Source organism: Coregonus lavaretus, assembly GCF_964263955.1.
Source record: "Coregonus lavaretus genome assembly, chromosome: 10".
Lineage (NCBI taxonomy): Eukaryota > Metazoa > Chordata > Actinopteri > Salmoniformes > Salmonidae > Coregonus > Coregonus lavaretus.
In genome coordinates, this window is record NC_139997.1 from 5,856,463 (window position 1) to 5,873,121 (window position 16,659).

The following is a 16,659-nucleotide window of genomic DNA, read 5'->3' on the forward strand; positions in this document are numbered from 1 at the left end:
AAACTCAAATATAAAATATATTTTGATTTGTTTAACACATTTTTGGTTATACATGATTCCACATGTGTTATTTCATAGTTTTGATGTCTTCACTATTATTCTACAATGTAGAAAATAGTACAAATAAAGAAAAACCCTTGAATGAGTAGGTGTGCCCAAACTTTTGACTGGTACTGTATATATATTTATTTAATATACATTCTTAAATTTAGGGAGAAAATGTGTCTAAAATATAATACAAGGGCAGTCTGTACAGGAATTCCTTGAGGCAAATTTTTTTTCAGAATAACATTTTGAGAAAACAAAAAAATACTCAAGTTCATCTTTATCTTTTTTGTATCTCCATTAAAAATGAAATAAAACAGAAGTTTAAAAAAGTAAAATGGGATCATAAATTTGATGCGAACCGCATCTTATCTTGCTCGGTCTCTGTACTGCTTAAGGTAGAATCTCTTCTAGAATCTTTCCTAGAGCCCGTGGAATCCCTGTGCTGGGCTGCAGAGGACGCTGCTCGCACCGGAGGCAACGCTCCCGATGACATCTGGCGGAACAGGTTGACCCTCTGGGGCACTGTGGTGCGGAGACCGCTCTGTATACCCATCCCCTGGACCGCAGCCACCGGCGGGGCAATGGAGACCAGGGTGTCCCCAGACGCTGCAGGGTGCGCTCGGGGGCCCAGGGATGTGTCATGCGGCAGGGAGGGCTGGGAGGCAGAGAGGTGGCGCACGTCTCGACTCAGGCTTCCCGACTGGAGAGCATGGCTGGCCTTGTGGAGGCTGTCACTCCTCTGAGGTGACGGGACTTGCTGCTGCTGCTGCTGTTGTTGTGGTTGTTGTTGTTGTTGTTGTTGTTGTTGTTGTTGTTGTGTCACTGAGGAGGCCGCAGCTCCTCCTGGTTGCTGTGGTAGTGGTAGTGGTTGCTGTGGTGGTAGGGCTGTAGGCGGCAGCTGCTGGATAAGGGAGAGCTGGGAGGCGGTGGGTGAGCCGTACTGGAAGCTGCGGCCTGCCAGCCCAGGGGTCTGCACGGGTGGACTGCACACAGCCGCGGCGAAGGACACCGGGGACATAATGGCCCCTTGCTGCTGGAGAGAGAGGGGAGTCTGGGGGACGGGCGAGGACGAGTTCAGGTTGCCGTGGATGATGCTGGGGACGGGATAGACACCCTGAGCCGAGGCTGGCAGGATGCGGGCGGCGGCTGCGGCAGAGGGGGCGATGACGGCTGAAGCGCTGTAGGTCAAAGGGGTGGCTGACTGCTGGAACTGGTTGTTGCCCAGGGCAGTGGTGTAGGGCGGCTGAGCCGGCGAGTTAATGATGGAGTTTCCAGACATCGGGGTGGTGTTCATCCCTGTGACCGACATCCCTGTGACTGACATCCCTGTGACCGACTGCTTGCGGTCCACCATCATCACCATCTCCCTGTCCTGACGGATGATCTGCTTCAATATCTCGTTCTCCTGCGTGTTGAACACCCCAGCGTTCAGATCCTTCTGGAACTTCTGGAGGAGCAGGCTGTTCTTCTTCCCTGTTAGGAGTAGATCATTTAGAGGTTAGGTTGACTTAAGCCGTGATAGACATGGTAGCATATTAACACACCGTAGACATGGAAGCATATTAACACACCACAGGTTGGATGTTATGGTGTGGGTTGTTATGAGGTGTGAGTAACAGTGAGTAGAAATGGGAGTGACTATGGTGTACACTACCAGTCAAATGTTTGGACACACCTACTCATTCAATGGTTTTTCTTTATTTATTTCAATTTTTTACATTGTAGAATAATAGTGAAGACATCAAAACTATGAAATAACACATATGGAATCATCTAGTAACCAAAAAAGTGTTAACCTATTCAAAATATATTTTAGATTTGAGAGTGTGCAAAGCTATCATCAAGGCTAAGGGTGGCTATTTGAAGAATCTCAAATATAAAATATATTTTGATTTGTTTAACACTTTTTTGGTTACTACATGATTCCATATGTGTTATTTCATAGTTTTGATGTCTTCACTATTATTCTACAATGTAGAAAATAGTAAAAATAAAGAAAAACCCTTGAATGAGTAGGTGTGTCCAAACTTTTGACTGGTACTGTAAGTATGAGGACGTCTGAATGAGAGTGCTGTATTACCAAACTACTGTACATATTTGATACCTAGTACATGGAGTGATAAAATACTAAGAGGTAGCAGGTGAAAGGTAATATATGAATATAGAGATTAGTATTAAGATTTAATATATACACTCCCCTACGTAGTTAGTTGGACAGTGAAGCTAAAACTTTTCATTTGGTTCTATACTCCAGCAGTTTGGATTTGAGATCAAATGTTTCATATGAGGCGACAGTACAGAATGTAATCTTTAATAATTTGAGGGTATGTTCATACATATCTGTTTTACCGTTTAGAAATGAAAGCCCTTTATGTATCTAGTCCCCCTATTTTAGTATTTAATATTTGGTCCCATATTCCTTGCACGCAATGACTACATCATTGCTTGTGACTACAAACTTGTTGGATGCATTTCGAGAGCTCGGGACTATAAGGTTCTATCTTCATGTTTGACAAAATTAAGTTATTGACATAGCCTGGTTCTGTTCAATGGTCTCTACCTATAAACTACCTTAAATACCCCAAATTCATGTTGTTAAGTTCAAAAGAATACAATATAAAAAATTGCTGACACCATTCTATGCAATGAGGGTTCGGAACTTTAAAGCCAATTATCTCAGAATCATCTTTTTGCAGATAGCACCTTCTAGTCCCAAGCTCTCGATTTGCAGTGTGTTTCGGATTATTTTGTGGAAATATAAATGAATGGTAAATAACGTATTGTGTCATTTTGGAGTCACTTTTATTGTAAATAAGAATAGAATACTGTATGTTTATGAACACTTCTACATTAATGTGGATAATACCATGATTCCGAATAATCATGAATGAATCGTGAATAAGGATGAGTAAGAATGTTACAGAGGGTCAAAGATCATTAAAAAACCTCTCACCAGTACCAATAACAGGGCATGATCTTTGTGCATCTGTATGTATGCATGTATGTGTGTATGTACAGTGCATTTGGAAAGTATTCAGACCCCTTGACTTTTTCCAAATATTGTTACGTTACAGCCTTATTCTAAAATTGATTAAATTGTTTTTTTCTCTCTCATCAATCTACACACAATACCCCGTAATGACAAAGAAAAAACAGGTTTTTTGATTTTTTTTACAAATGTATTATAAAAACAACCCGGATATATCACATTTACATAAGTGTTCAGACCCTTTACTCAGTACTTTGTTGAAGCACTTTTGGCAGCGATTACAGCCTTGAGTCTTCTTGGGTATGACACTACAAGCTTGGCACACCTGTAATTGGGGAGTTTCTCCCATTCTTCTCTGCAGGTCCTCTCAAGCTCTGTCAGGTTGGATTAGGAGCATCGCTGCACAGCTATTTTCAGGTCTCTCCAGAGATGGTCGATCGGGTTCAAGTCCGGGCTCTGGCTGAGACACTCAAGGACATTCAGAGACTTGTCCTGAAGCCACTCCTGCGTTGTCTTGGCTGTGTGCTTAGGGTCATTGTCCTGTTGGAAGGTCAACCTTCGCCCCAGTCTGAGGTCCTGAGCGCTGTGGAGCAGGTTTTCATCAAGGATCTCTCTGTACTTTGCTCCGTTCATCTTTCCCTCGATCCTGACTAGTCTCCCAGTCCCTGCAGCTGAAAAACATCCCCACAGCATGATGCTGCCACCACCATGCTTCACCGTAGGGATTGGTGCCAGGTTTCCTGCAGACGTGACGTTTGGCATTCAGGCCAAATAGTTAATTATTGGTTTTATCAGACCAGAGAATCTTGTTTCTCATGGTCTGAGAGTCCTTTAGGTGCCTTTTAGCAAACTCCAAGCGGGCTGTCATGTGCCTTTTACTGAGGAGTGGCTTCCATCTGGCCACTGTACCATAATGGCCTGATTGGTGGAGTGCTGCAGAGATGGTTGTCCTTCTGGAAGGTTCTCCCATCTCCACAGAGGAACTCTGTCAGTGTGACCATCGGATTCTTGGTCACCTCCCTGACCAAGGCCCTTCTCCCCCAATTGCTCAGTTTGGCCGGGCGGCCAGCTCTAGGAAGAGTCTTGGTGGTTCCAAACTTCTTATTTTGCTCTGACATGCACTGTCAACTGTGGGACCTTATATAGACAGTTGTGTGCCTTTCCAAATCATGTCCAATCAATTGAATTTACCACAGGTGGACTCCAATCAAGTTGAAGAAACATCTCAAGGATGATCAATGGAAACAGGATGCACCTGAGCTCAATTTCAAGTCTCATAGCAAAGAGTATTTCTGTTTTTTCTAAAAACCAGTTTTCGCTATGTCATGTGTAGATTGATTTAGAATAAAACTGTAATGTAGCAAAATGTGGAAAAAGTCAAGGGGTTCTGAATACTTTCGGAATGCACTGTATTTATGTATGTATGTATGTATGAAAATACCCTCAAATAAAAGGTGACATTCTGTACTGTTGCCTCATATGAAACATTTGATCTCAAATACAAAATGCTGGAGTATAGAGCCAAATTAAAAGTTTCAGCTTCTCTGTCCAAATAAATATGTGTACCTACCCAATATATATTTTTATTAGTTTCTAATCATTTTCACAAATACACCATAGGAATCGACATACAATATAATTATAAAACACATTCAGTTTACGCCTTACTAAAGTTGGCTATTCATTCAGTAGTACTACAGTTGACTATACACTACACAATACACACTGGAAGGATTCAACCACCACTATTAAAAATATTTCAACAGTCCTAAAAACTATAGGTCCCCACTACTAAACCATATTTATTTAATGACAGTTTAGTTTAGTGACATGAAGTTCCTACAATAAAAAGAAAATTGCAACTCAAAGATTTTTTTTTAAATCAAACAAAAGCTTTTTTTATGTTTGACAAATTCATTCCTTTAGTAAGTTAATTTTAAAAGAACGGAATAGCTCTACCTCTCCTGCCTGCTGGCTATGAATGACGAGAGATGTCAAGATTTACTTCAAGGATGTATTTCTTTTGAATTGTTGACCTTTTCCTCGCGATTGCAAAGAAACTTTCTAGGTTAGTAAGGATGACAGAATAAGGTTCTGGAACTGCTGGCAGCTTTAACCAAGGCTCATCAATCTTTGGGCTGAGGCCTTCGAAACAGAGACGTTTTCTTCCTCGGTGTACTGCCTAATGGTGCTAAGGCCATACAGCCTTCACTATTCAAGGATGCAGACATTTTATACAGGCAGGAATGTCTATAACACTGGACTTTTATTATTATGAGTCTCTTAGCTGATAGAGAGCACACCATAAAGCACCTATCTGCAGGTTAAGCAGATGTATAGTGGTGACATAGTACCTGGTTAAGCAGATGTATAGTGGCGACATAGTACCATGTTAAGCAGATGTATAGTGGTGACATAGTACCTGGTTAAGTAGATGTATAGTGGTGACATAGTACCTGGTTAAGCAGATGTATAGTGGCGACAAAGTACCTGGTTAAGCAGATGTATAGTGGCGACATATTACCATGTTAAGCAGATGTATAGTGGTGACATAGTACCTGGTTAAGCAGATGTATAGTGGCGACATAGTACCTGGTTAAGTAGATGTATAGTGGTGACATATTACCATGTTAAGCAGATGTATAGTGGCGACAAAGTACCTGGTTAAGCAGATGTATAGTGGCGACATATTACCATGTTAAGCAGATGTATAGTGGTGACATAGTACCTGGTTAAGCAGATGTATAGTGGCGACATAGTACCTGGTTAAGTAGATGTATAGTGGTGACATAGTACCTGGTTAAGTAGATGTATAGTGGTGACATAGTACCAGGTTAAGTAGATGTATAGTGGTGACATAGTACCTGGTTAAGTAGATGTATAGTGGCGACATATTACCATGTTAAGCAGATGTATAGTGGTGACATAGTACCTGGTTAAGCAGATGTATAGTGGCGACAAAGTACCTGGTTAAGCAGATGTATAGTGGCGACATATTACCATGTTAAGCAGATGTATAGTGGTGACATAGTACCTGGTTAAGTAGATGTATAGTGGTGACATAGTACCTGGTTAAGCAGATGTATAGTGGCGACAAAGTACCTGGTTAAGTAGATGTATAGTGGCGACAAAGTACCTGGTTAAGTAGATGTATAGTGGTGACATAGTACCTGGTTAAGTAGATGTATAGTGGTGACATAGTACCATGTTAAGCAGATGTATAGTGGCGACATAGCACCTGGTTAAGTAGATGTATAGTGGCGACATAGCACCTGGTTAAGTAGATGTATAGTGGTGACATAGTACCATGTTAAGTAGATGTATAGTGGTGACATAGTACCTGGTTAAGCAGATGTATAGTGGCGACAAAGTACCTGGTTAAGTAGATGTATAGTGGTGACATAGTACCTGGTTAAGTAGATGTATAGTGGTGACATAGTACCATGTTAAGCAGATGTATAGTGGCGACATAGCACCTGGTTAAGTAGATGTATAGTGGCGACAGAGTACAGTAACTTTTCAAGGCAGCTATTCCGAAAATAAAAATGTTGCTTTAAAATACAGTAATACACGTATTGAAAATTAAAGGCGGATTCTAACAGTTTTCCCTTTTTCAGGGAAAATGTTGACTAAATACTATTTTTTGGTATTCCATTTAATCTACATGAAGCCTTTTTGAACTGTTATCCTTTACAAAATACAGTGTTAGTGGCATTGGCATCACGACCATATTCTGTATAGCCTCTCTGTTGACGTATGGTCAGCTGTACAGATGGCCGGGTCAACGGCAGGGCAAAGGAAAATTGTTGTGGCAGGCAGACACATCCATAAGGACAGGATGTTAACATCCGTAGCTTTGTGTGAAAGAGAAGAAAGAGTCAAGGGGATTCCTTCGTAAACTAGCGTTGGCTAGACATGTCCTGTCAAATCCATCCCTAGGGCTGCGTCCCAAATAGGACCCTATTGCATTTATAGTGCACTTACCATAGGGCTCTGGTCAAACGTTTAGAAGGAATAAGGCACCATTTTGGGACATAACCTAAGTCTCTGCTATGCCACACATTCTGCCTCACCAGCCAGCACAAAGCAATAACCGCCAGGGCCAGTTTTTCTATTTTTGCACTGTCGCTAGCACTGGGATGTGCATTGGCGGGTGGATCAGGTGTGATTGATTCTGTCCTTAGACTGGGTAAGCTTTGTGTGAGAGACGACGAGTCCCTTATCAGTCATTCCAAGGAAGCCAATCAGTCATTGGCTTGGCTGTGATTCCCTTCGATGTGGACCCATGACAGCGCTGAACACTAGGGAAGTGGCTAGATGCTAACGCTAACACCAGACACTGACTTGCAGGGTTACCATAGACTTACATGACATCAGCATACATTGGTGAACAGAACGCTTCACGATTAAACTCTGGATGGAGAGGAGCATAACACAGACATGTTATTGTGGAAACACGAGGTCATGGGATGGAGGAGTGGCCTTGTAAATCAGGTACAGCACAGTCAAATCTCACACAGCTCAGTAATGCTTTGACTCTGATCAAATGGCAGCTGAGGTCTGTGGAGATCGTGGCATTAAAAACACATTGGTGCATAATATAGTTATATTATGCAGTAAGACAAATACGTATAACCACTACCATTATACTAAGGGAATTAGACATGGAAATGACTAGAAACTTAGACTGCACTGACAGTAGAGGGATACAATAAAGACTTTGAGCCACAAGAACACACTTGTTTTGCAATGGTTTCCTATTCTTGAGTTTATAATTATAGGTCATCAGGTGGGTTTAAACATGTAGATTTAGATCTAATGTTTACACACTGCTTACACTTTAACTTTGGATACCCATATTTGTGTTACATTTTATTTTTCTCAACATACTTGGTGTCCTTTTAGATGTAACTGCCCAGTTAATATTGAAATGAATAGGTGTTGTTTAAAGATGACCCTTCATTGTCTGTATACATGAAACATACTGAAATGTCCTGAATCAAACTGAAATGTGGCTATTTCAGTGGTTATTTCACAAAGCATGTTGTATTGTGCTGTGTTGAACTAATGGATATGGTGATAAACTGGTTGAATTAACGTTGTTTCCACTTCATTTCAACAACAACAACCAAAATGTGATGACGTTGAATCAACGTGGTATACTGATTGGATTTGCAAAAAGTCACAAACATAAGGGAATTTCATATTTTTTTTCACCCAACTTAAATCCAATGACATGGTGCATTTTTGTTGTTGATTTTACGTTAAATTCACATTAGTTGACAACTCAACCAAATGTCAATCAAAAGTAGATGTTAAAATGACGTCTGTGCCCAGTAGGAACTGTCAATCATGTATGTGAGGGAGGGCCCAAGGGGAAATGAACACCACACCAATTAAGAAATACATTTTTTTAAATAAACTGAAACAAAAGGTGGTTAACAGAATGAACAGCAATAAGAACAGCAATACGGACAATACAAAACATTGATACTGGTTATAACCAACAAAAGAAACAAACAAACAATGATCTTGTTATCTCTGTCTGGTGTCAAACTTTTAACTACTTTTGAATATAAAAAAATAAAACCCAGAACCTTTCGCTGGTAGCTGATATCATGAATAACAAATCTTTGTATATTCAATAAGATAAGAAACATTCCTGTTGCATCCCATTTTTAAAAGCTACTCTGCCCCTTAGGACCACTGTACTGATGAGATGTGTAGAGAAATAGAACACTAAACTAGGCCTGTAGATTAATGCTCGTTGACTTTATTTAGACTGTGGCTCTTAATCAATTAGGAGATTAATGATTACTGACCATAAGGCTCATTAAATGTATACTGTAGGCTTTCACAACCAACTAGTCCGTGCAGGTAAATCCGTGCCTATAGACGGAACAGAACGGTGAGGCGTGTACAGAGCGGTACACAGAGCTCAGAAACCTCACCAGGTGGCTGCTTGGTATGACGTCTGCCCAAACTCTAAAAATAGGAAAGGCATAAAGCTGCTTGGGTTTTCTCTCCTGTCACTCTTAACTGTTGTACTAAAACAAAGACAACGATCAGCTCAACAATTACACTGTAGTCATTTTCTCAATATTATTATAAATTGTTTTCTAAAAAGGCTCCATCACAAAATTCACAATTCATGACAAACTGGATTAAGCATCAACTGTAATAATGCTGAAATAATGAAAAACATTTAAAAATAACGGATGAAAATGTATTCCTTAACTCAGCAATATCTGTATAGTTGCATTGATAGAATCCAAGTACTTGCCTAAATGCTTACAGAAACAATATGGCATGTAACATTAAATCAATATCCCTTTGATTTGGTTACCTCTGTCAAATTACTACTTAGAAAATTACAATTTCTCAACCTGTATATTCACAACAAAGATTATGTTAATTAAACCTACTGTGGGGAACCTTCGTGCAACTTTAGGTTTCTTTTCAATGGAAGAAGTAATTCACCTTGTGAATGAATGTAACACCGTGAGTTCATGTTCTGGAAGATGTATTTGAGAACAAATTAATTTTTAGTGCTTCTGGTTCATTTCACCCTGGCTGTGCGAATATTGTAATTGAATAAAGCGTTTACCTGCTGCCTATTCGTCGGCCATGACACTCTTGAAAACGAGATGTGCCCATCTCAAGAGGGACTCCTGGTCAAATCATTTTTAGATAGAGACACAATCAATTGTGCAACATGTTATTTGTTTCAAATGCATGGTACTTTTTTTAAAAAGGACCAACCAGACAAGCACTTTCAGTCCATATATAAACGAGACATCCAGCACTGATCATGACATTGTATTTTCCCTTGTATGAGACAAACCCCCCTTTTTTTTTTAAAGTCCAAATGAACAGATGAATTCCATAACACTTCCTGATTCAGGAGAGGTGTTTTTTAAGAGCCAGCAGCCACCTCTTGTTTTGAAGTGGAATAGAATGTGACACATCTGTTGGCTGTTTCCAAAAGCCAATCTTATTCTCTAGTGAAAAGGGCAAATGTAAATCACGACCACCACAGAGGTCATAGGGCATACGTTTCAGATGGTAGTGTAGACAGAATCTACAGGCCAATGGAACTGATGTACAGTACTATAGCCAGTTGGTCAAAGCTATGAGAGGATTCATTCACATTTCCAGAAGAAGGTACATTCAGCGCTATGACAACATACCATTTTCGCCTAATAGGCACTGTGGACTATTAATTTGCTCTGATTGGTCTATCCCAACCATGTTTTATTGATTGATTGATTGACATGCCTGTCTCAATAGTATTGCAATGTTGAGTCAACACAAGGGGTGCAAAGCAATTCAATATCAACATGCCTGAGTCACACAGACAAACATACCAACTCAACACTCAATAAACCAACGAAGAAGAAACAAACAAACATACCAACTCAACACTCAATAAACCAACGAAGAAGAAACAAACAAACATACCAACTCAAAACTCAATAAACCAACGAAGAAGAAACAAACAAACATACCAACTCAAAACTCAATAAACCAACGAAGAAGAAACAAACAAACATACCAACTCAACACTCAATAAACCAACGAAGAAGAAACAAACAAACAAACAGGAAATAAATACAAACCACAGGCTTAATCCACGGTTGAGCCAACATTTGCACACTATCGTTCTGCAAATTCAACTTGTTTTTGTAAAAATCTTCTCACAGTATCTGTTACATTTAAAAGACACTGGGTGCCTGTACACAAAAACTTCTATCATGTCGCCATTTTGGTAATAATTGTAGATAGTATGATAATGTGCCTGAGCAAAATTCAAGTTTGTTATAGACAGAATTCACAATAACTTTCTGCTATTATATATCAAATGTTTGGCCATGCAATTCAAACAAATGTCCCAGAGTTCCTGTTTAATACCCTCACCATACTTTATGCATATGATGATAAATATCCCCAAACACTCCACTATCCAATTCCTATATTCTTACGGTAATGGTCCATCACTCTTTAATGCTTTATACACTCATAGTTTCAAACTACCGGTAATTTGAATAAACATTTGAATATTTGTTGTTGTAATGTCATAACTGTAATGTTAACTTTAACTTGCCATAATGCATGTTTAGTAAGTAATCTTAAGATTCATACTTGATCTTATCTTTTACAGAGGGGGAGTTGGATGACTCCTTTCAATTATGTTTTTTTAATTACATTTTTTAAAATCATATTTGAATTGAATGTTTGAATCAGCTAATGTTTCTTTTAAGTAATCTTCTTATGAGTTATTTTAAGTTATGTGTATCTCATAGGTTCAGACAAGGGTAGATGGGCCGTCTGCCTAAAATCATTCAAGAAAGTGAACATTTTAAAGCAGAAAAGGCTAGGGATTAAATGGGGGCAAAATAATGTGCACATTATGAAAGTAGGCCTCACATGGAGAAACAAACCATTCTAACATCCCTACCAAGCTCACTTCAAAATGAAGCCTCTCTATGCAGAAACTAAAAGTTAAGAGACCAAAAATGTGCTCTCTAAAAAATAATATTGCTGATTTCTAAAATGTTGCATATGACATCAGTTAACTTCGAACTTCTGTCAAAATGTGAGACCTGACAAAAAGGCACTTGTAATATAATAAATATAGCTTACCAAGCCACCTGCTGTATTCTGTCCTTTAATAAAGATAAAAGATAATAGACTTTCTATGGAAACATAATGGCCGTCTTAGGACAAAGAGTACATAGAGTACACAAAATATGAAAAGGTGCTTTCTCCAAAGGAATGCATTACTTATATGCATTACTAGTGCAATATTCTACAAGCATTAAATGCTATATGCTTTCTACTTCTTATGAGTGTGTGGCCATGATGAAATGTGAATTTTAAAGGCAACCTCTCCAGATAAATATCAGACGATATTTGTAGCGTTAAAGCAGTCAATTGAGGAGAAACAGTTACACCAGATTATATCAGATTATTTCCCAAATATTGATATAGTACAAATATAGTACATTATGAGCATAATTATTTAAAAGTTATTTAGGAAAAACAGCATTTAAAACAAAAAGATGCCCTGGTTGCATTACATACATGTGCCCCTTTTTTCAGTCGTTAAAATAATTATGTTTCTATCTGATTAATTGATTATCTTTCTTTATGACTTTAGTTAAATTGCCACTAATAACGGCAAAGTTTGTCTATGTTGCTCTAACAAATGAAAGGAACGTGGCTTGGCAGGAACCAGAGTGAGAGGTGAAGGAACTGGCTAGAGTAGCTAGGGTTGCAACATTTAGTAGATTCCACAAATTTCCAAGTTTTCCAGAAATCCAGGTTGGAGGATTCTCATATTTCCTGCTTATTCCCTGCTGATTCCAGGATTATCCCATCCGGGATTTCTGCAAAACCGGGGGAATTTTGGGAAAGTTGCCAGAATTGTGCAACCCTAACAGAAGCTAAGGGGAGTCATATCATGTCTACAAGCCTGATCAAGCCTGGTCAAGCCTGATCAAGCCTGGTCAAGCCTGGTCAAGCCTGATCAAGCCTGGTCAACCCTGGTCAAACCTGGTCAAGCCTGGTCAACCCTGGTCAAACCTGGTCAAGCCTGGTCAAGCCTGATCAAGCCTGGTCAACCCTGGTCAAACCTGGTCAAGCCTGGTCAACCCTGGTCAAACCTGGTCAAGCCTGGTCAAACCTGGTCAAGCCTGGTCAAACCTGGTCAAGCCTGGTCAAACCTGGTCAAGCCTGGTCAAACCTGGTCAAACCTGGTCAAACCTGGTCAATTTGAAGGCCACTTGCTCCCTGCCCTCCCTCCCTGGTGTCACGTGCCCAGCTCAGGGCTCTGTTTGGGGGCCAGGCCAGTCTATGTCTGCTCTGGCTGGGCTGGTCCTTGGGACGGGGTGCTGCTCATACCCAGGTGTGCAGGTGAATGGATACGGAGGCACATGCAGATGAATTATAGCTTCCGTCCACTCTCCGGTAGGGGTTCCAGTTGAGGGTCAACACCAAACCAAAGAAGGGACGGATCTGACACCATCCTGGACAGACAGATCTGACACCCTCCTGGACAGACAGATCTGACACCATCCTGGACAGACAGATCTGACACCCTCCTGGACAGACAGATCTGACACCCTCCTGGACAGACAGATCTGACACCATCCTGGACAGACATGACACCCTCCTGGACAGACAGATCTGACACCCTCCTGGACAGACAGATCGGACACCCTCCTGGACAGAGAGATCTGACACCCTCCTGGACAGACAGATCTGAACCCTTCCAGGACAGACAGATCTGACACCCTCCAGGGCATAAATATCTGACACCCTCCTGGACAGACAGATCTGACACCCTCCTGGACAGACATATCTGTAATGCTGAGCGATTAATTATAATTTTTTGGTTATTAAACAACAAATTGACTGACGTTGGTTCAATTACTGAAATTCCATTTAGTTCGTGTTTTTTCTGAGCCCAACGCACCATTTTTCTGGAGAGAAACCCAATCATTCACGAGAGAAATCTGAGAAATCAAGTCAAGAACTATGTGGGATGCTGGGCTCATTAAGCAAATATTCAACCTAGTTCAGCGCAGAAACGTGGTAATTAACTATAATGACCATAATCCATTGCGCCTGTTTTTCCCGGCTCAGACAGAGACGGATCAGAGAGGAAGAGGTGAAGCGAGATGTTTCACTCTCGACTAAGCTTGCCGCCTGCCTTCCAGCCATTGGGACAACAACTCCCATTGTTAGGGCGGAGACATGAGCATCTCGTCATTAAATACAGTGCTCTGGATGGATACACTTTTACGCCTGCTACGTTAGGTTAGATACACACAGACCGCATGAGAGAGGAATGTACACAGCGACGAGAGAGAGGGACAGAGACAGTTTGTGAAAGTATACCTTATTTACTTTGAAGTACTAGTAAAATGATTTTGTCAGACAGCTCTGCAGCATAGCTAGACAGGCTAGCTAAATAGGATGACTAAAGACAGGACAGTATGGGGAGCGCATAACGTTAGATGGCCTGGCTGGCTGACTGCTACAGCCTGAGCAGAGATGAGATGATAACTTTAAGGAATGAAAAATAATAAAGTAATCAAATAATAATAATATACACAACTGAAATATTTTATTATTTCATAGTAATTTCTATTGATGTCTACCCAATGTGGACAGACACATTTAATGTTCACTATTTTTGTCTTTGGAATTTCCATTAAAAAGCTCTAAAATCATTGTAACGTCATTATTTCCTAATGCATTTCATGTTTTAAAAAAAATTGTGATAATTTTTTAATGATCGAACCAAAACCGAACCAACCTCAAAAAGCACTAATCGCTCAGCACTACAGATCTGACACTCTCCCAGACAGATAGATCTCACACCCTCCCGGACAGACAGATCTGACACCCTCCAGGATTGACAGTGACATGCACTGCCTTCCATTTATTAATAACACAATTGGACTTTGACTTTTCTTTTTTAAACTATCAATGTTACCAATGTAAACAATTATTGTAAAGTTATGTTATCAATGTAAAACATTTTATAAAATTAAGTTAACTTGATGGAAAGAGAGAAGGAAAGAAAGGACTAAGATTATTGTAGCATACAGGTCATGCATCACCATGACAGGCAGACAGGCAGACAGACAGGCAAACAGACAGTCTGTGAAGGAGGGCAAACACCATGAAGACAGACAGACAGGCAGACAGACAGTCTGTGAAGGAGGGCAAACACCATGAAGACAGTCACATACACATGGCATGGCACAGGCAGGCCACGACAGCGAAACCAATCATCACAGTACAGTAGCTACACAAGGCGTGGTCATGGTCTTACCAATGCGGTCCAGGCGGTCGATGGCTACGGTCTCGAAGGCGCGGCGCATCATGGGGTACTCCTCCAACACCTCGTTGAAGTGATCCACAGAGAGAGAGAAGAGACGGCAGTAGGTGTCAGCGCGAACGCTGGCCGTGCGCCTTCCCTTCGTCAGCAGACAGATCTCTGCAGAAACAATACAAAACTCACAATAAAGACTCTTCGCTCAACTCTTACTTTGTGATGTCACTGAAATAATGCCCTGTTTCTGTTTGGTCATGACTGAAGGATAGATTTCCACACACTTTCGAAGCTCTCGCAGTTTTATTTTGCAGGGAGACCATGGGTCTGTCTGCGGGTATCCTTTGTTTATTTAAATCACTACTGAGTGTGTGTACACTCCTTCTCAGCTCTTTCTATTCGGTCTCTAATGCTGTCTAAGGCTTTGATAGCCAAAAATGCGTACATATATTGTCAGTAACATATCATTTGTGAGTGTTGGAGATCTCTGACAGACACACAGAGAGGGAGGAAGCAATGGACTGTGTAATTACAGCCCTAACGAAGATCAGCACTAACGAAGATCAGCACTAACGAAGATCAGCTCTAACGAAGATCAGCCCTAACGAAGATCAGCCCTAACGAAGATCAGCACTAACGAAGATCAGCCCTAACGAAGATCAGCACTAACGAAGATCAGCACTAACGAAGATCAGCCCTAACGAAGATCAGCCCTAACGAAGATCAGCTCTAACGAAGATCAGCACTAACGAAGATCAGCCCTAACGAAGATCAGCTCTAACGAAGATCAGCACTAACGAAGATCAGCCCTAACGAAGATCAGCACTAACGAAAATCAGCACTAACGAAGATCAGCACTAACGAAGATCAGCACTAACGAAGATCAGCCCTAACGAAGATCAGCACTAACGAAGATCAGCCCTAACGAAGATCAGCCCTAACGAAGATCAGCCCTAACGAAGATCAGCCCTAACAAAGATCAGCCCTAACGAAGATCAGCACTAACGAAGATCAGCCCTAATGAAGATCAGCCATAACGAAGATCAGCCCTAACGAAGATCAGCCCTAACGAAGATCAGCCCTAACGAAGATCAGCCCTAACAAAGATCAGCCCTAACGAAGATCAGCTCTAACGAAGATCAGCACTAACGAAGATCAGCCCTAACGAAGATCAGCCCTAACGAAGATCAGCTCTAACGAAGATCAGCACTAACGAAGATCAGCTCTAACGAAGATCAGCACTAACGAAGATCAGCCCTAACGAAGATCAGCCCTAACGAAGATCAGCCCTAACGAAGATCAGCACTAACGAAGATCAGCTCTAACGAAGATCAGCACTAATGAAGATCAGCCATAACGAAAATCAGCCCTAACGAAGATCAGCCATAACGAAGATCAGCTCTAACGAAGATCAGCCATAATGAAGATCAGCTCTAACGAAGATCAGCCCTAACGAAGATCAGCCCTAACGAAGATCAGCTCTAACGAAGATCAGCACTAATGAAGATCAGCCATAACGAAAATCAGCCCTAACGAAGATCAGCCATAACGAAGATCAGCTCTAACGAAGATCAGCCATAATGAAGATCAGCTCTAACGAAGATCAGCCCTAACGAAGATCATCCCTAACGAAGATCAGCTCTAACGAAGATCAGCACTAACGAAGATCAGCTCTAACGAAGATCAGCTCTAACGAAGATCAGCTCTAACGAAGATCAGCCCTAACGAAGATCAGCTCTAACGAAGATCAGCCCTAACGAAGATCAGCTCATCTGAG

At 40.9% G+C, this 16,659-nt stretch overlaps 1 protein-coding gene across 1 annotated transcript in view; it reads right to left on the reverse strand.

Moving 5' to 3' along the window:
* Positions 1 to 388: 388 nt before the first annotated feature.
* Positions 389 to 16,659, reverse strand: part of hcn1 (hyperpolarization activated cyclic nucleotide-gated potassium channel 1) — a gene marked incomplete at both ends in the record, with an annotated part of 129,275 nt that continues 113,004 nt past the window's right edge. The window contains 2 exons of the mRNA XM_084169929.1: positions 389 to 1,521; positions 14,883 to 15,047. Coding sequence (XP_084026055.1) covers positions 389 to 1,521; positions 14,883 to 15,047 — 1,298 coding nt within the window. The remainder of the gene's footprint in view (positions 1,522 to 14,882; positions 15,048 to 16,659) is intronic.